Here is a 19,989-nt window from a genome sequence, read left to right on the forward strand (position 1 = left end):
TAAGGCAAGTGTGGTCCCTATTCTGTGTTGACCAAACTGATTGCTACACATGACTGGTCATGGGGGAAGCCAGTGTGACAACTGTTACAAAACAGAGGTCCTCTTGAACTAAACCTGGCCCTTTTAAGTTGTAAGAACAACATAAAACAGCTATGTCTAAAATACAGCAAAGCGTCGTTTATGCCTCAGTCACAAATGAACCATATCCTACACAGCTGTTTCTGATAAAGTAAAACTTGCCTTTTTAATGCTTACAATTTTGTCTGTCATAGTGAGATGGATGAGGCTCTCAAGTTACATGTAGGGAAACAAAAATGGAGAACTGATACCAGATAATAATGTTGCGTTAACAGCAACCCTCGCATGAGAGCCCCTGCTTATGAATCTTCTAATATCCACATTCATGGACTTGTAATACATTAAACTGTCCCAGTTTCACATTTCAGTGATGAAATGCATAACTAGGTATGCAGAAAAGTCAGGGTCCCTCATATAATAAATGGTTTTAATACTGATGTAGCTTTATAGTTTTTCTAGAGGAAAACTTACACTTACCAGAGCAATAAATGCTTCTGCTTTTGATGCACAGAAGGTTTAAGTCTCAGCACCATTATTTGTGTGGTGTTATAACTTGAGTGACAGAAAGTTCACAAATGTTGAGAACCAAGAGAAGTGTTTCAAGGCAGCACAATGATTCCATATTCTGTGTCTCACAGCTCCCTGGATATCACACACAGAAAACCAAATATGGAAGATTTATATTTTAAAAAAAAAGGGGGGGGGGCAGATAGCCATGAAACTTTATTTGTGTGTTACTCTTTTCTAGTCTCTTCATTTGGAAACCTTTTCCAAAGCAATAACATTTCTGATCCTATACTAAAAGAAAGAACAGCATTACATGATCGAAAACTAAAAATCATTTCTAAGGACAGGGTAAGGGAGTGAAGCATTCATAAAAAAAGGAATCTTTAGTAAGTGCAACTTCAGCTTTCTGTTTATTTTTTAGCAGGTAGTCCTCTTCACAGGCCCTGTTAACCTCTCATAGGATCTTTACTGTAGAGCTGGTCCACACAGTTTTTGTATTGTTTTAGCTATATCAGTTTAAAACAGGTCTGATTAAATTAGTACAAACCCCTAGTGTGGACACACATTTTTACTGGTGCTCATACTGAGATCAGTGATTCCAGGAAATATACCAAAATAAGCATTTTCATTCACTTTATTGGCACTTCCTGAACCAGCCAGCTAGAAGAGTCATAGGCTGTAACCCACTGCCCACCAGCAGACAATGTTGTTTCAGAAGGCATTAGGGAAAGTGTTTGAGACACACTACAGTAGTTAGGAGATGGTTCCAACTCTAACCTTTATGACCATACAACCCTCAGCCTCTTCCTGAGGTTGCTACTGATGGGAGGGATAAGAAAGCCAATGTATTTATTTACACTATTTGAAATGTTTACCCTCAAAACATTAGATTTCAGCATCTCTATCTTGTTTGTGATTTGATTTCAAAAAGTGTTCAATGGAGGTGGACAGAGGTTGTCCAATGCAGCTTTAAATAACCCTAGTACTGAATCTTCCACCACTTCCCACGGGAAACAGTTGGACAGACAAATAAATCGTGCTGTTAAGAAGTATTTTCTGAAGGCCAATGCAAGTTTTCCTTTGCTCTGTTGTATCCCTTTATTCCTACTGAAACACCCCAGACTACCCTGCATAATTCCTCTTCCACCTTGGCACTGACACGCTTCAGATAATTGTAGATATTCCCTTGAAAAACTTGGAGAAGGGTGTAATCAACATAATAACTAACAGATCATTTTTTATATTGCTGTTTATACAACATGTAACTACTCAGTTTTAGATAGACTATTACAATTCACTTGTTACAGGATGGTTTGTCACAACAGTTAAGTGGCTGCTTGACTTAGGAATTTACATCATCCCCCTAAATAAGATAAATGCTATACACTATTACCTTCCATTTTCCTGAGTTTGGGATAACCACACAACTTGCAAAGGGAAGGGGGAATATAAGTAAGTTGCTTTATGTCTTCTGAAATGTATGAAGATAAATAGAAGCATCCCATTATTCACCAGTGCAAAAGCAATCCCGGTATAACTTCAAGAGCATATATCCGGGATGAATAAGGCCCATTCTGAGACAAAGAGAGCAGGACACACTTTAATTAACAAGACATTTATATTTAACATATGCCACCAAAACCAGGCACACAGCTTTACACTTCATTAAAAATGTTAAAAATACAAAGCTTTCAAGAGCAAATACAAGGACCCAGATGTGAGAATTACACAAAAACTTACACCTGGTGTCAATTTAATCTCAACACTGGATATTACCCCCATTTGCCACCAATCACTAAAATTATGATGGTATATATGAGAAGCAAGCACTACTGACATGCACTGTTAGCGATGCCTTTAAAACTGCTGAATGTAAACTTGAAAGCAGATTATCTCAAGAGGATAAGCAACTGCCACATGTGCATCAATTCAGATCATTGCAGAACATGTGAGAGCTACAGCTGAAAAATATTAAAACAAGCTTCCTGGAAGACAGATTGGAATAGTGAGCAGCCTCTCTGACTATTAAAGACCATTTTACTTACTCCAAACATGAAACATAGAACAATAGGGGGTTAGAAGGAAGAGTTCAGCTTTGTAATAGGCTCCTGTTGAAACTAGTTATTTTCCAGATGAATCCATTGCGAGCAGTTGATTACATAAGAAATAATGAACAGGTGATTGAACATCAGCAGCCTGGTGTTTATCCTGCCTTATGTTAAAATCCTTAAATGCTCCATAACATGCGTTACGCCACACTGTGTTGACAAAGTGCCAAATCCTACAGTCCTCATTCAAGCAAAACTCCTACTGAAGTTACTGTAACCTTGACTTAAAATCCTTCCAATTATATTCTAAATAAAATTATTTGATAAAGTATTTCACATTTACATAAGCATTTGTTCAATAATTTAAATAAAAATTACATACAAGAAAACTACATTAAAAGAACATTATTACAACTGAAAAGTCAAGCACTCAAAACCTAAGCAGAATTAAAATTATTGGTGAACATTAATTTGGCCCCCTTGTACATCTGTGTTATTATACGATCTTAAATTATACGATCACCTAGAATTTGTTCCACAGGACCTCTGCTTCATTCCATGCGCAGAATGGCCAGTCCTCACTTAAAGAGCAGCTCTTCAATATTTTGTTTTAGCCTAAAAGTTTAATGTATACGTGGCCCAACACCACAAATCTTGCTCTGACAAAAGAATTATTAATTTCCTCATGGGTTTTTCGGTGGTGCTCATCACTGCAGTATCTGAGTGCTTCACAAACATTTATGTCAGGTATGTGATTTTTCCCATCCCCTGCCAAATTCCAAGTTCTTGCTCCAAAGAATGGGGGCTCTAGAGCTTTTCAAAGAAAAGGTCACCATAATTTACTAATATGGGTCTGGAAAGCTGCTGGGAATACCCAGAGCTGTGAGACTCTGTGCTACCCCTCTCAGCCTCAGTAAGTGGGAGCTTTGTGGCACCTAAGCTATGTGACAACTGCCTGACACACCAGCTTGTCTGCCTTGCCAACAAACTCTTCAGGGCTCTCCCAGCCCAAACCTTGCCCAGTATATAACCATTAGTGAACTCCAGCCCCCGAGCTCCTCAGAGATGTCTCTCAGCAGTGCACAGCCCTTACCATGGTGCAATAACAAAAGCGATTAAGTTTGCTGCTCCTTTAAAGACATAAATAATGACTTGTTGCCTTGACTGGAATTAACAATCACTTCCATACAATCAAAGCACTGGGTTGGTCTAGATAAAAAGTAAAAAGGTTATTTAATTAAAGAGAGATTGGTTTTAAGGAAATTCAAATATACAGGATAAAGATAGAAGGGGTTAGAAAAAAACAGTAGCTCTAATGGCTAAGAGCTAACTTAACAAGCTACATTCTTTATTCAAGCTGGTTTCCTCAGCAGTCTTCCTTTTCCAGCAATGGCTGATTAGCTTTTGATCAGGAGCCCCACAGGGATTCCCAAGGCACTAGTTTTCCATGTCTCCTCAGGTGAAGGATAACTTAGGGGAGGGTCACTCCCTCTCTTTTTATAGTCCCATAAACCTTTGAAATACATTCTTCTGAAATGTATCCCCAGATAAAGTTCCTTTCCCTGTATGGGTGTGGATGCCATGCTGTCTGATATATATTCCATGCTGTGTTCTCCCCCGCTGGTGAGCAGGGGTACATGAAGCCAGTCAGGCCAACTGATACTTACTACCAGAGACCAGAGAGGCAGTTGCCTCCTGATACACGGATGCTTTTAGGGTCACAATGGGGAAAATAACATTTTTTCCTATCCCTGTTCTCAGAAACATCTGAATCATTTTGGCTGAAACTTCCTCTCAAAATATCATCCTCAGGCAGACACCCAGAACGGAAAAATTTCATCCCGAATGGTTAAAATAGCAATCCCCAAACTTTTGAGGGTCATTTTCCCCCTTACTTCTGTCCATGCCCCTCCCCTGCCCACCCAGAGCCAGGAGCAAGGGTCATGGCTCTGGGCGGGGGGAGATGCTGGCCCTGGTCTCACTCCCCTGGACATTCCTCCATGGCCCCTGCCTGCCCAGAGCCAGGAGCAGGGTCATGGCTCTGGGCGGGGGGAGATGCTGGCCCTGGTCTCACTCCCCTGGACATTCCTCCATGCCCCCCCCCGGGGGGGGCGTGCCCCATACTTTGGGGACCTCTGGGTTAAAGTCTGGCAAAGTTCTACACAACTGAAAACAGCATCTCATAATGGAAAGCATTAGGGAAACGTAATATTAGGTAGCATTACCAGCTCTAGCTACAATAAAGAATTAACCTGTCATGAACTGTTCCTTAGCAGCCCCACACCTTATTTTAGGTACTTCTTCTGTCTTTGTTATACTCCACTTAGGTTCTGATCCTGCAAACACACAATTGCTTAGTTTTACTCATGTGATAAGTTAACGGGACCACAAGGTACATAAAGTTGAGCACATGAATTCTTACACAATCAAGGCTTTAATTAAATGGTAAAGTCCTCAGGATAAAGAAATTTCTTTAATTACTATGTAAAACATCATGTACACCTATGGGGCTATATACACTGAACATTGTATATTTCCATTTATGAGATGGGGGAATTAAGTTTTGCTGCTTTAACTTAAGCTTTTACAAAAGAAAAGGAAAGATTTCTCACAAGTGGTAGCTTTTAATGGAAAAAAGAGTTCCTGGAAGAAGGTCACTGTACCAATTTTACAGTAAGTATTTTTCAAAACAAGCTCTTCTACATCTATAAAATTTTAAAAATGTGAGAACCCACTGACAAATAAAGCCACTAATTGAATGTTCATGGTGAGAAACAGAATGCATCTAGAAAACTAACATTATACACGCAGCACTGTGGGGAAAAAGGCAAAAGAATAAGCCAAATTTCTAACTAAGGATCTGTGCCCTAATGCCATGAGTCACTAAAAGCAATGAGTCTTGCCAACTCTCACAATTTTCAGGCACACAATATCTGGGGGTTTTCTTAAAGCCCTGCCTCCAGGAGTCATGTGATTATATGTGTTCCTCAGTTTCATTTTTAAAAAGTAAGTTTCTAGCCAGAATGGTTGAGGAGAAAAGCTTGAAAACGTGACCTGAGTGCATCCTAAATGCTCCGAAACCAGAAGGCAAAGAAAAAGAACCCAAACCATATTTTAAAAAGCTCATGGTTTTAAAGCTAATCTCATGACTTGGGGGGGTGGGGAGTCTGACTCTTTACTTTTGAACACTTGGGGTTGGCAATGACTCATTTGGGTGCACAGCACCTTGCTTGAAGCACTCAACACCTGTAAGAACCAAGCCCTAAATTTCTAAAAGATGGCAACAATGACTGGGGAGACGGTACAACTAGGAGATGCACTGACTCAGCACAGCTTCTGCTGGCAATACTCGTAGAGTCTTGGCCATCAATGAAAGCTCCCCTCCTTTGGACGGAATTCCAAGACGTTGCAAGTAGTCAAAGAGTGACTCCACAACCACCCCTGCCTCTTTGAATTTCTCCTGCAGTGCAAGTGATCACATCCAGTGGGTCTGACCCAGCATGTTTAAAACTGAACCAAAAGTATTGATCTCTGAAGGACACTTGTAGTACAGAACAAACAGGTTAACAATCTAAATGTATAATATTTGTAGTATTTGACACAGAGTCACAATCTTTCGCTGGTGTAAACTGGTACAGCTCCATTGATGTCAATGGAGTTGTGCCAACTCACAGTAGCAGAGAATCTGACACAATGTATTTGCAGGTTTTGACATGTATGGTCTTCAACACAGAGGCAATGGTTTTGAGTATAATCTTACATTCTCCAAGACAGAGATACTACTGTATCAGAACATGAGTGTGCACACTTTCCTTAGAAAGCTAGAGACCACAGGCCAGATTTCCCATTGCTTCCTGTTCTTGTGCATAGGACAGCAACATGCATCTCCCATATTCTGACATCAGTCCCCAGTGCAATTTTACACCAGCCTGCAACAGCTGGGGTCCAGGATGTTTTGGCCAGGCCCATTCCCTCCACTGGCACACTCCCTAGATCATTTAAAAAGAAAATTGGTTCATACTTTTTTTTAGCATAACTTGCTGTTCTTTGGAATCTCATTACAAAGATGATTTTTTTAAACTGATATTTTAAGCAAGACCTGGGTGTTGTCAATTTAAAGATTTTAAAGGCCAGAATGAACCATTAGATCATTTAATCTGACCTCCTATATAAACACAGAGCACAGAATTTCACACATTTATCCCTGTATTGAGCCCAATAACTTGTGCTGGATTAAAGCATTTCTTCCAGAAAGGCATCCAGTGGAGACTTGAAGATTTAAAGACTTCAAGAGATGGAGGATGCACCACATCCCTTAGTAGTTTGTTACAATGGTTAATCACCCTCACTGTTAAAATTTCTAATTTGAATTTTTCTGGCTTGAACTTCCAGCTATTGGTTCTTGTTATCTGTTTCTCTGGTGATGATCTGACATTTAATACAGGTCTATGCTACAATGTTTTGTCAGCATAGTCATGTTGGTCGGGGTGTGAAAAAACCCACGTTAGCATGGTTCTTGTAATGGGAAATTATGCCTCACCAACCTCTTAGAATTCTTTGAGGAGGTCAACAAATATGTGGACAAGGATGATCCAGTTCAGTTAGTGTACTTGGACTTTCAGAAAACTTTTGATAAGTTCCCTCACCAAAGGCCCTTAAGCAAAGTAAGCTGTCATGGAATAAGAGGGAAGGTTCTCTTGGATCAGTAACTGGTTAAAAGATAGGAAACAAAGATAGGAATAAATGGTCAGTTTTCAGAGCAGAGAGGTGTAAACAGTAGGGTACCCCAAAGATCTGTACCAGGACCTGTACTGCACAACATATTCATAAATGAAAAAGGGGGTGAACAGTGAACTGGCAAAATCTGCAGATGATACAAAATTACTCAAGATAATTAAGTCCAAAGCTGACTGACAAGAGTTACAAAGGGATCTCGCAAAACTGGGTACGAAAATGCAGATAAAATTCAATGTTGGTAAGTACAAAGTAATGCATATTGGAAAACATAATCCCAAATCTAGATACAAAATGTTGGTCTAAATTAGCTGTTACCGCTCAAGAAAGAGATCTTGGGGTCATCATGTATTGTTCTCTGAAATCACCTGCTCAATATGCAGCGGCAATCAAAAAAGCTAACAGAACATTAGGAACCATCAGGAAAGGGATAGATCAGGGATCGGCAATGTTTGGCACGCAGCCCGCCAGGGTAAACCCCCTGTCAGGCTGGGACAGTTTGTTTACCTGCTGCATCCGCAGGTTTGGCCGATCGCAGCTCCCACTGGCTGCAGTTCGCCGTTACAGGCCAAAGGGGGCTGTGGGAAGTAATGTTATAGGTTATGAGGCTGAAAATGTGTCCTCATGGCTTAAAACAAGCCCAGGAAAAAACTCTACAAGAGCAGAGGGGCAGTTCATGCCTCATCAGGGCATGTATGGGACAAACCCAGCCCAGCCTTACAGGAACAAAGGATGCTGGCCTAGGCAGCAACAAAGGATCTGTTGGACTCTTGAGAGATTCACCCCCCTTTCCTTGGTCAGTCAAGGACTACAATGAGATAATGTTCACCTGACCCTGAAGCGGGGAGGCAAAGCCAAGAGGGAAGAAAGAACACGATAAAGGGAGAGATGTTTGCCATGCTCTTCCTTTCTCTTCCACCTCTATCTACAGACATCACCACCAAGCAACTGAAGCGCTGATCAAAGGGGAGAGCCCGGCTGAAGGGTAACCAGCCAGCCTCTGGTGAGAAGCATCTAGGTTTGTAAGGGCACTGAAAGTGTTAAGATCAGCTTAGAATGCGTTTTGCTTTTATTTCATTTCACCAAATCCGACTTGTTGTGCTTTGACTTATAATCACTTAAAATCTATCTTTTTGTAGTTAATAAATGTGTGTGTTTATTCTACCAGAAGCAGTGTGTTTGGTTTGAAACATGTCAGACTCCCCTTGGGATAACAAGCCTGGTACATATCAATTTCTTTGTTAAACTGATGAACTCATATAAACTTACAGCGTCCAGCAGGCATAACTGGACACTGCAAGACGGAGGTTCCTAGGGTTGTGTCTGAGGCAGGAGATATTGGCTAGTGTCATTTGGTTGCACAATCCAAGGAGCAGCTTATACACTAGAGGCTGTGCGTGAAAAGTCCAGGAGTAGGTGTTCTCACAGAAGAGCAGGGTAAGGCTGGTTTCCAAAGTCAAGGATTAGAGTGACCTAGCAGATCACCAGTCCAGATAACACCAGGGGAACATCACAGTGGCACAGTGAGCAGGGTGTACGTGTGGCTTGTTACTCCAAATGAAGTTCACACTTTAAGCACTGATATTTGTGATTTTAAGTGAGTCTTAAGTGCAATGGCTAAAAACAGTCAGGAAGAGGTCAAAGTTTTGTTATTTTCTGTTTGTTTATTTCGGGTGAGGGAAATAAGCACAAGAAAGCAGAAAAACGACTACCAGTGAGGCAGCTACAAAACTAGAGCTGGCCAGACTGGAAGCTGCAGAGAAGGAAAAGGATAGCAAGTTTCAAATGTGGCAGGCAGAAATGAGGCTCAAAGAAGCAGCTGCGGCCAGGGAAACTATGGAGGCGGAGGCAGCCAGAGAGGAGGCTACATACAGAAGGGCCATGGAAGAAAAAGAGAGTGAGCGGGAAGAAAGAGAGAGAGAGAGCGCGCGCGTGAAAACACCAACTGGACATGCTAGAGTTGCAGAACCAGAACCCCCCCAATTGCAACAACTCCCATCACTCCAAAAATCAGAACACTTATGTCCTGCATACAGTGAGGAGGACGATATTGCTGAATATCTGACTACCTTCGAAAGGCAGTGCGTAATATATGAAATCCCTGATGATAAGAGTTCCTACCCTGCTCGCTGCACTACTGTGACGTTCTCCTGGTGTTATCTGGACTGCTGATCTGCTATGTCACTCCAATCCTTGACTCTGGGAGCCAGCCTTACCCTGCTCTGCTGTGAGAACCCCCACTCCTGAACTGTTCACGCACAGACTAAATATAAGGGAGTAGTTCTTCACACAATCCAGTCAACCTGTGGAAATAATTGCCAGGAGATATTGTGAAGGCCAAAACTATAAGTGGGTTCAAAAAATATAAGTTCCTGGAGGATAGGTCCATCAATGGATATTAGCCATGATGGTCAGGGATGCAACTCCATGCTCTGGATGTCCCTAAACCTCTGACTACTAGAAGCATGGAGTGGACAACAGCAGATGGATCACTCAATAATTGCCCTTTCCTGTTCATTCCCTCTGACACATCTGACATTGGTCACTGTCGGACAACAGGATACTGGGTCAGATGTACGACTGATCAGACCCAGTATGGTCATTCTTATGTCTGTCTCACCCAGAAAAAGACTGGCTGCAATCTACAGCCTCTTCAAGTGTTTGCATATGGAACAGTAGGGTGGTGTTGGGATATGTAGGTGATACGAGAGAGATAGAGACTTACCCTCTTATATACTGAATCTCCCAACATCCTTCGGTTTCAGAGTAGCAGCTGTGTTAGTATCCACACACACTTAAATGTAAATGGATGTTAATATAGCAGCCTATGTCTTTTCAGTCACAGTAAATTCTTGGCACATGATTGCCTTGGCTGCTCTAGAACAGACAGTGTAACTGCCTCTCTGAGTGAGCCTCATTTAGACTCTATGGAAGCCAAATAGCACTTCTATGACTCAACACCTGCTGAGAAAATCTAGAGCCGTACTATTCCCTATACGCCTATTTCAATCATTCATAAGCACTTCAAAAGGTAAAGCAGGCCATGAAGTTCAAAAGAGAACGTGCCTGCTACAGTAGCATGTAATTTTGTAATCTGTATGCAGAGCAATCTGTCATTGACAGATGACAGATTCTACAGGACATACTATGCAGGTGCTTTTTACAAATACTTGCTTCATTCACGGAGTACCTGCTGAGGGTTAATAGGAGTTTCCAGCTCTCTACAGAGTGCTTGTTCTTCCCACGTATCCCACCCCTGCGTTTCCAGGATTCTAAAATACACAAGTTAGCATTTGTTTGCTACAAAAATGTATTCTGAAAACAGAACTTCCCGTGAAAAGGCCACCTCTAATATTAGTCATTTTACCTCTATGGCAGAACCTAGAAAACTATATTTTTAGTAGCTACTTCCCACTGGGTAATCAGCATTGTCATGGAAAACACTTGATTACCAGGACCTAAAAATGCACCTTTTTAAGATCAACAATATCTCTAAAGAAACCAATAAATAGGTTTTTCAGTGGGTTAGGAATCAAGCAACTCAATTTCTGCAACTACTTCTGTAGTGCCTAGATCTATCCCAGAATGAAATTAAATGTAATTTCAGCTCAAGTTCCTTTATATAACCTTCAGCACTAAAACATTCTCTAGCCCTAATATATTGTCATTCTGTGATATGACACAGAGGCTTTCATATATTTTATTAGAGTACATAATAGATCATCCAGCCTCCTCAATCTACTGAAAGTACAAACAGTCTCACTCAATTATATTCAAAGGGACATAGCCTTTTCTGTCTGCATTAATGCCATAAGGAATAATATCTTGTGAAATCTATTTCTGGCAAATTTTCATTGCTCAGTGGCTGGCCATTCTGAGTCTAAAGACACTGAGTTTGAGACTACCTCAGAAAATACCATGAGTGAGTCTCCTATCATTCATTGAACGACAATAGAGCTAACTCAACAAGGATTTCATCATCACAATTTAAGAATAAATCTAAATTAGCACGCTACCAAAAGAGAGACTGCTTCCTTAGAAGTAGCAAGAAAGATTGTCAGAACTGAGGAATCTTACAAATCAATCCTTTCCCAAAAAATTTTCAGATTGTAGGCTGTGATATTTTCATCTAAACAGCAATGGGAAAAAAATAATCTGTTCAGTATTCTCCTGTGCTCAGCTTAAATGCATTTACTTGCATTAAGCATAACCACTCCTTTTTCAAGACCAGAAAGTAATCACATGCCTGTTATTATGGAAACCTTAAACCACAAAAAGAACAGTAAAAGGTTTGACCTAAAACCCTCAAAAAGTAAAGACATTCATAGCTAAAGCTGTAAAATTTAACCTTAATTCACCCTGTTGTGCCTAGGCATTTGCAAGAAGTACAGGACCAAATCCAGGTTATTTTACTCACAAGTGTAGTCCCATTAGTTTCAGCAAGACTACTCTAGGGAGTAGGGTAACCAGACAGCCTGTGATATTTTATTACTTTGGGCCAAATCCTGAAGGTCCCTGCAACACCTACCGATGATGGGGTGAAGTAACCGCAGAGTTTTGGCATTTACTTTGTATTGCCTTGATCTTGTGCTATAACACAATTGCATCTGAACCTAGTTGGGGCCTCATTAATTCAAAAATGTAATGCCTAAGTACATACATTTATGAAACAATAATATGTATTAACTCCTCCAGAGCTATTGGGTCTCCTGCATCGTGCCTCTTTGGGTACCTTAATTTACTTGGAATTTGAAAGACTGTAATAGGCTCAGGTTGTGCCAATGCAGCCACCAAATATTAGCACTAAGCGTTCACATTTTTATGGCATTTTTATTGAAATTAAGTCAGTGCCCTTGCTCAATAACTGCTTTAAAAAACAAAATCGACTGTCAATTTATTTTTCCTTTTTCTAAAATATATTAAGGGCACTAATCAGCATCATGGAATCATAGGCCTGAAAAATGTCAGTTTAGAAAAATACAGCAACTACCATGATCCTGCAAACTGTTCCACATGAGAAGACCTTTATTCCAGCAGGAGCCTCTCTGAAGTCAGTGGGACTCCATCTACAGGCACACATGTCTGCCCACACAGATCAGCTTACAGCTTTGAGCCCTAAATTATTTCTTTTTTAAATCTACATGGGCTAAAAGGTTTTACACAATGGTCTTCTGGCCGAGTGAGAGGGCTGTGCACTGCCAGGTAGAATATCTGGATATTAGTCCAGACTCCAGACCCAGCTCAACATTCCCTCTTAACTGTACAATGAGACAAGTAAGATGTCACACCTAGTGAACATTTCTTGCTAAGCAATCAGAAATGCAATTTGGAGGGGCAAGGGGAAATCAATAAAGTAACTGTCATATAGAGGCTGGTCATATGTGCCTTAAAATAGAGCTCCTATTAACTTCAATGTGGCTTTGGCTGTCTGATCTGTGTAAGGAGTGCAGTATTGAACCCTTAGTCGTTTAGGGCAAGATTCTGGTACCCTTATGTTGAGTAGTATATTGCTCCTCAATTTGCCCCACTGCAGTCACTGAGAATTCTCAAGGAACTACTCAATATAGGGCTGGTAGATTCCAGCCCTAAAAAATTAAGGCTTGATGAATGAATAAATTAATCTGCCTCTTAATATATTACCAGGCACGTGGGGAAGGACATTGACATAGCAACAAACTACTTAAGTAAAACTTCCCTTTTTACTAACCCATCTCCTGTGCACTGGTGTCATTCCCTTCCCACTTTTATTTCTCCTCCCCAAGTGATACTCTCTTCCAATCTCATTCATGGAGGTGCTTGCTCTAATCTCCTCCCCAAAACCCCACACACCAAGCAAAGGAGTCCAGGAAAGCAGATGTTTGTCTCTCCCACCTCATGCTGCAGGCTGGGCACTGTGTAAGCTGGCTGGAGGCTACATCAGAAGTTCAGTAGAGGAGTATGAACAGGAGAGCTGCGTGTTCATCAGCTCCATATAGGGGCTGAAGTTCAGGTCTGGGGTCATGTGTGCACCTGAAAGGGAACAGTGTTGCGGCTCTTTGTTCCCAGGGCAAACAGTAGATATGAGAAAACTGATCTGGCTAAAGTTCAACCTTTTGGGGGTTCAGAGAAGTTCAAGTAACTATCATTTTTATTATTTCCATACACTCCTGCTCTTCCTTAGTTTCAGCCAGAAATAAAAAGTGGAAATGCTAAATATCACAGGAATTTTCCCTGTACTTCCAACTCCAGTATTCCAAAATGTACTCCAATTCTCATCAAAACATTCCAATTACTCAGGCAAAGAGGTTCGCGTCAGTTTTGGATAATAACTTTAGAGGCTTACTTGACACAAGCCAGCCAGGGCTTAGAATGCCAGGGAGGTGGAATGCTCAGCCTCTAAAGAAAGATGGATGTCTTGAACACTCAACACCAATGCTTCTGTCCAATCTGAGGGCAACACTGACAGGCTCAGAAGAAAGTCACATCTAGTTCTCCACTGTATGAAAGATGCTGATCCCAGAAAACAACTTGGGGACTCAAGGTTGGGGGCCCTGACAGGTGTAAAGCAACTTGCCTGTCCACAAATAAGGACACTAGCCCACATAACTGAAAAAGCTGTTTCTCCAACACTTTTCACTGTTTGTTTCTTTTGTTATAATTGCTGTTATTCAAGACAATAAAGAAACTGTGGGTCTGGAAACTGAGACAGCGTGGCCAATGGTGGGTCTTTTTCTTTTTTTTGTTAACAGACTAAAGTAAATATAGCAATCCAAAAAAGGGAAGTGGGAAGGGCATGCATGTGTAGGTGTCTTACATCTAATCCTCTGGTTGATAAATTTGTTACTGAGGAGAAGCATGAGGTTGGTAACAGAAGAGAGCAGGGAAGGAATTTTTTTGCACTCCTATAATATCATAATCACTAACCCTATTATTGTTCCCATGGTGAGTTTCAGGGCAAGTCTCATGTTAAATTTCAGCCCATAACAAATTTCTTTTACAACTGGAGTTAAAAACTTGAGCACAGGAATTTATAATGGAAATTATGACAATCTTAATGATAGCTGCATTTACAGTGCCACTAAAATTAGAGTACATTATACTCTTGTCATTTGCTTACCGTGATCTAACTGGTTAAAATAAGCTGTCAAACCCACTCTGAACAACTGTAGAGAAAACCCTTTTTAGGATTTTTTAATCCATTTTATTATTGTTTGTATTTGTTTTCATTACAGTAGCACTAAGAGGCACCAATGCAGGTTGGGGCCCCATTGCATGAAGCACCATACACAGTAAAACAGCCATTGCCCCAAAAGAGTATACAGTCTCAATAGACAGTCGAAGGCTAGGAAGTGAAAAAGAGGCTTACTGAGATGAAGTGACTTGCCCACAACCCCCAGTAGCAATGCTGGGACTAAAACCCAAGACTCCTGAAACTCCATGTAGTATGTTAGCCACTAATTCTCAACCCATTTACCAGTATGGGCCGCATATGCAGCTCTCTGTGTATTATGGGGGCCACATCCACACAATGTATATTATACCTGTATGGCCCTGAGGATGTCACATGGGTCGCAGCTGTGTGCTGATTGGGCCATGGGTTGAGAACCACTGCATTAGACCACTGTGTCTCCAAAGTAAGCCTCCATTTTTGTTACTTAACTATATTTCTACAGGCTGCTTGTAAAAATTAAAAAGATTTTAAAAGGCTTATGTGAAAACCTTCCTTCGAAAGACGTTTCAGGTCGGTGTGGGACACCAACAGTCATTTTTTCATCACTTGTTGCACATAACTAGAAAGGCCAGATTATATCAAAATTAATAGTTTTGCATTAGCTGGAAGGTGCTCCTTTTTGGGGTGTTTGCCGCCATATCCATTTTATCAGGACACATTTTATGCAATAGCCCAATACACCTATGATGAATAATTCCTTTGGCTTCATGGAGTTACGTCAGGAATAAATTCAGCTCAATAAGTCCAATGAGGGTTATCACAAAGTGTCCTGCATTAGACAAGTCTGGGTGTTCTCCATTGACAAACTGGCGAGAAAAAGGCAGAGACTTATGGGCTCAGAAAAGGGCAGACTAATTGTATTGCACTTTGTCAACAAGCTAGTTTTTCTCCAATGCTCCTAGTACTGACAAACCAAGTAGTTACGTTCTTAATAATATTAGTGACCTCATGTTTGATCGCTGTAGGATCTGGAATTGGAAAAAGTACAAAGAAAGGCAACAAAAATTATTCAGTGTATGCAAGTGCTTCCATATGAGGAAAAATTCAAAAGACTGGGACCATTCAGCATGAAAAAGAGATGAATAAGGGGGGATATGATAGAGGTCAATAAAATCATGTATGGTGTGAAGAAAATGAATAAGGAAGTTTACCCCTTCCCATAACATAAGAACCAGCGTTCACCCAATGAAATTAGTAGGCAACAGCTTTAAAAACAAACAAAAGGAAGTACTTTTTCACACAACACACAGTCAACCTGTGGAACTAATTGCCAGAGAATGTTATGAAGGCCAAAAGTATAACTGGGTTCAAAAAATAATTAGGTAAGTTCCTAGAGTATAGGTCCACCAATGGCTATTAGCTAAGACAGCCAGGGACCCAACCGCCGTGCTCTGGGTATTCCTAAACCTTGGACTGCCAAAAGCTGGGACTGGATGAGAGGACTGGATGGCTCAGTAATTTCCCTGTTCTATTCATTCCCTCTGAAGCATGACACCAGCCACTGTCAGAAGACAGAATACTGAGCTACGTGGACGATTGGTCAGACCCAGCAAGGCCATTCTTATATTCTTATGCTAAAAGATTCTGTATAAGATAGTAATAAACAAACAAAAGTGAGTCTCCATGAGATGACTTCATCTCTTACTAATGTCCTCTAAAAACTAAACTGCTACACCTTCCAGTGTGTGACAATGTCAACAACTTCTAATCATAAATACAGTCCACCCAAAAAACCCTAGCTCTCATTTCAATAAGCAAATAGTATCTGTCTTGCTTGCAGACACACGAAATTACACAGAGCGGCCAATATTGCAACAGTTTAAGAGGCTGTGTTCTTTACCACAATGTTTAAAGCATATTTATAACTAAAAGCAAAAGGGGAAGATAGAGAATTGAATAATCTATATTGTATTATAGTGATTAAGACATTAAAAAAACCCAAAATCTATAATTATCAAAGATCTTAGTTTATTGACAAACTGAAAATACTATTTTTGTGTTGAATGTTTAGAGAGTCAAACTAGTCACAAAGTTCAGTATACTATAAATTCAGATATTTTCTTTTCACTGTCATATAGAACCACATTTATTTTTTCTTAGGCATAAAATGCTATCTATCAATGGAAGTGACCCCTCAGAGGTTTTGCACCTCTGGGTGCTGGATTAATAGCCCTCCTGCAGACACAAGTACCCATCTATCTACATAGTAGAGCACAGGCATAATGCCCAGCCAATGAGCCTCAATCCAGATAGAGAGACTGCCTCTAGCAAAAAGGACAGTTTAATCAATTGCTGTCCTTTCAATCACAGGTAACTTCAGTCCTAGTGGGAGCATCTCTCTGCTCAGATTGCCAGCAGTTATACCAATTGGGATGTGGGGAGGGAGTGGCGTGGCAGACCCTTATCTGCTCCCTGCAGAACTGGGAATACCAAATTCATTTCACATACCGCAACCAAATCCCAGGAACAAATACAATCTGCAAGAGAACTGTCCACAAACATGCAAGCAACAAGGAGAGGGGGAAGTTGCCTCAGTTCGCCCTTAAATAAGTGGAGTTGACCCAAAACTCAAATGGAAAAGTGCATTCTCCTTGTGAGCGGCTAGCAGGAGAGCTGCTCTCCAAGTGTGGAGGGAAGCTGCCCATGGGCGAGGTGGAGGGGGGAGTGAGGGGAGGAGAATTTAAACACAAATACAGTAACACTGCGGTATCACAACTGTAAATGGAAGCCTTTGGGGCCACAGCTATAGGGAGACTGCAATACTCCTTGCCAGAAGAGGGGCTGGTTTAAGAGGGATCTCCTCCGGGGGGGAGGGGGAGAGTAAACTGGCGGAGCTGCCCCTTCTAGTAAGACTGCGGGGAATGGAGTGGCGCCAGCCCTTTGAGCACACTGGAATGAGATGAGAGTGGGGAGTTGCCCTCGGGAGTCTAGTTGGTTGGGGTGCACAGAAGGGAGCTGTGCCTATGCCCAGGGTGGGTGTGGCTGGGGAGTGACAGTGGGGAGCTGCCTCTGTGGTTGGGATGGGGTGTTCAGCGGTGAGTTGACCCGTGGTGGTGGTGCACAGTGGGGAGCTACCCAGTGGTTAGGGTGAGTGTGGTGGATGGATAGTGGGAGCTGCATCCGGGACCGGGGGTGCATAGTGTGGGGTATCTCCCCCCGGGATCGGGGTGCAAGGCGGGGGGGGACTACCCCCGTGGAGCGGGGTCGTGGGTGGATAGTGGGGGAGCTCCCCCCGGGATCGGGGTGCATGGCGGGGGGGAGCTGCACCCTGGGGAGCGGGGTCGGGGGTGCATAGTGGGAGAGTTCCCCCCGGGATCGGGCTGCATGGCGGGGGGAGCTGCCCGCCGGGGAGCGGGTCGGGGGTGCACGGGGGGGAAGCTGCCCCGCGGGGAGCGGGGTCGGGGGTGCATAGTGGGGGAGCTCCCCCCGGGATCGGGGTGCATGGCGGGGGGAGCTGCCCCCCGGGGAGCGGGGCCGGGGTGCACGGGGGGAGCGGCCGGGGCTGGGAAGGATGGGTAGCTGGAGGGAAGTGGCGGGGGAGCGGAGGGGTCGGTACCTTCTCGCCGGTCACCACATGCAGCCCCTCGCGCACTTTGGCGAAGGACCCCTCTCCCAGCTTCCTGCCGATGAGGTAGTTGCCGACGCGCTTGGTGTGCTGGAAATCGCGGAGCCGCTCCCGCGCCCCCGCTGCGCTGACCCAGGCGGGCAGGAAACTTCCCTCCGAGCCCAGCGGCGGCTTCCTCGGCTCCCCGCCATCGCCGAACCCCGCCGCCGGCGGCTCGCTCAGCAGCCCGTCGCCCGCCGCCGCCGGCATCCTCCCGCCCCGGCTCCGCTTCTGCCCTGCCCGCCGCTACTGCCGCCGCCGCCGCCGCCGGGCACCTTCCCTCGGCATCGGGGCCAGTCCCGCCCCTGCAGAGTCTTCCCCCCGCGGCCAGCGGCGGCGGGCGCCCGCTCCCCGCTCTGCGAGCCCCGCGGAGAGGCTGCGGCCAGGCGCTCGCCTCCCGAGCGCACGTGGGGCTGGCGGGATGCTGGGGAGGGGGCTGCTCAGGCGCCTGCTTGAGGCAAAGAGAAAAGTTCCTCCGACCAGCCGCGGGCTGGATTGGGGGGTAGGTGGGGCGGCCGCTCCAGCACGATCCTCTCCGGAGAGCGCCGGCGACAATGCAACGTGCAGCCAGCCCAGCAGCTACTGAAGGCGAGCGTGCAAGGCTGGCACACAGCGCATCACGTTGAAGAGCAAGCGAGAGCCAGCTCCCGCAGATCAATTGTCTCCAGTCCCCGTGCAAGCCGGTTTCCCGATTGGGTCTGTCTCGCTTTACCCCTCCCCTCTGTCTGTGTGTGTCTCCCTCCCTCGCTCTGTGCCGAGAGAGGTGCTTTCTCTTTGCTTGAGGCGCCCTCTCGGATGGGGGAGGGGGGGGAGCCTAATTCCGTTTGAATGTGCAGTAATTTAATCCGATCACACGCGGCGGGAACAGATGTGATCTAAACTCAGCACAGCAGCCTGAACATTTTCAAACCCTGGTCGCCCCTCCTTCCCCCTCTGCTAGTGCAGGGCTCTCAAAACAGAACACCCCCAAACCCCTCTCCCAGAGAGAAAAGCCACCTGAAAGTCATGACAGTGCACCTCTCTCTGGATAATTAGACTACAAATCCCAGCTCCCAGCCGGATACAGACATTCGACGTGGTTCTTTTTCTGGACATGTATGTGTGTGGTTTTATTTTCTCGTTATGTTTTATTCTTGCTTGAGAATATTTGTATCCTGCGCCGCTTTCCCCACCTTTCTACTTGTGAACACTTCAGGGTGGGTGTGTTTTTCACTCCTTTGTTGGTGGAATGTGCTCCAGAGCTGAGATCGTGACAGCTCTGCTATTGAGTGCATGAATACCCCCCCCCACCCACGACGTTGTTAAAAAATCCTGAGAGTGCCAATGTAGTTCCTATGCAGCTTTTCGATGTACCACCCTTTTGCTTCAGTTCAAATTATTACTTTATTTACAGGGGGGTTCTACATTTCTAAGTTCTCTACCCTGATTTTGTTGTTACCAATTAATTCAAAGTTGCATTTTACAACATAACTTTATTTGGTATAGTTTCTTTCCTATAAACTGTATCCTAAAATGTTTTTCAGTGCTTCATAATACACCTGCCTGCAGTATTAGGTAAAACAAGAGGGCAGACAGACATGGAGGCATGGGTTCTGATCCCCTGCCCCCTTAGTGGAGCGAGGACAATCCTTTCTGTAGAGATCTTCCTCATCCCAGGCAAAGGGAGAAAAGGAATCAGACTGTTCCATTCTCCTCCCTTCCCCTCTTTTGTACACAGTATGTGCAGGTATTTACAGAGGCAATCAGGGACATATACAAGGGAGGATAATAGAGTCTAGAGATTTAAAAGACCTGAGGTCCTGATCCTA

The 19,989-nt window shown here is 43.5% G+C and overlaps 1 protein-coding gene across 1 annotated transcript in view; it reads right to left on the reverse strand.

Moving 5' to 3' along the window:
* The window catches only part of HUNK (hormonally up-regulated Neu-associated kinase), an 86,943-nt gene extending 68,529 nt beyond the window's left edge, over positions 1-18,414 (reverse strand). The window contains exon 1 of the mRNA XM_073362364.1: positions 18,134-18,414. Within this exon, the coding sequence (XP_073218465.1) occupies positions 18,134-18,391 (258 nt within the window). The 5' untranslated portion in view covers positions 18,392-18,414. The remainder of the gene's footprint in view (positions 1-18,133) is intronic.
* Positions 18,415-19,989: the final 1,575 nt, after the last annotated feature.

The sequence above is a fragment of the Lepidochelys kempii genome, chromosome 1, assembly GCF_965140265.1.
Source record: "Lepidochelys kempii isolate rLepKem1 chromosome 1, rLepKem1.hap2, whole genome shotgun sequence".
Classification (NCBI taxonomy): domain Eukaryota; kingdom Metazoa; phylum Chordata; order Testudines; family Cheloniidae; genus Lepidochelys; species Lepidochelys kempii.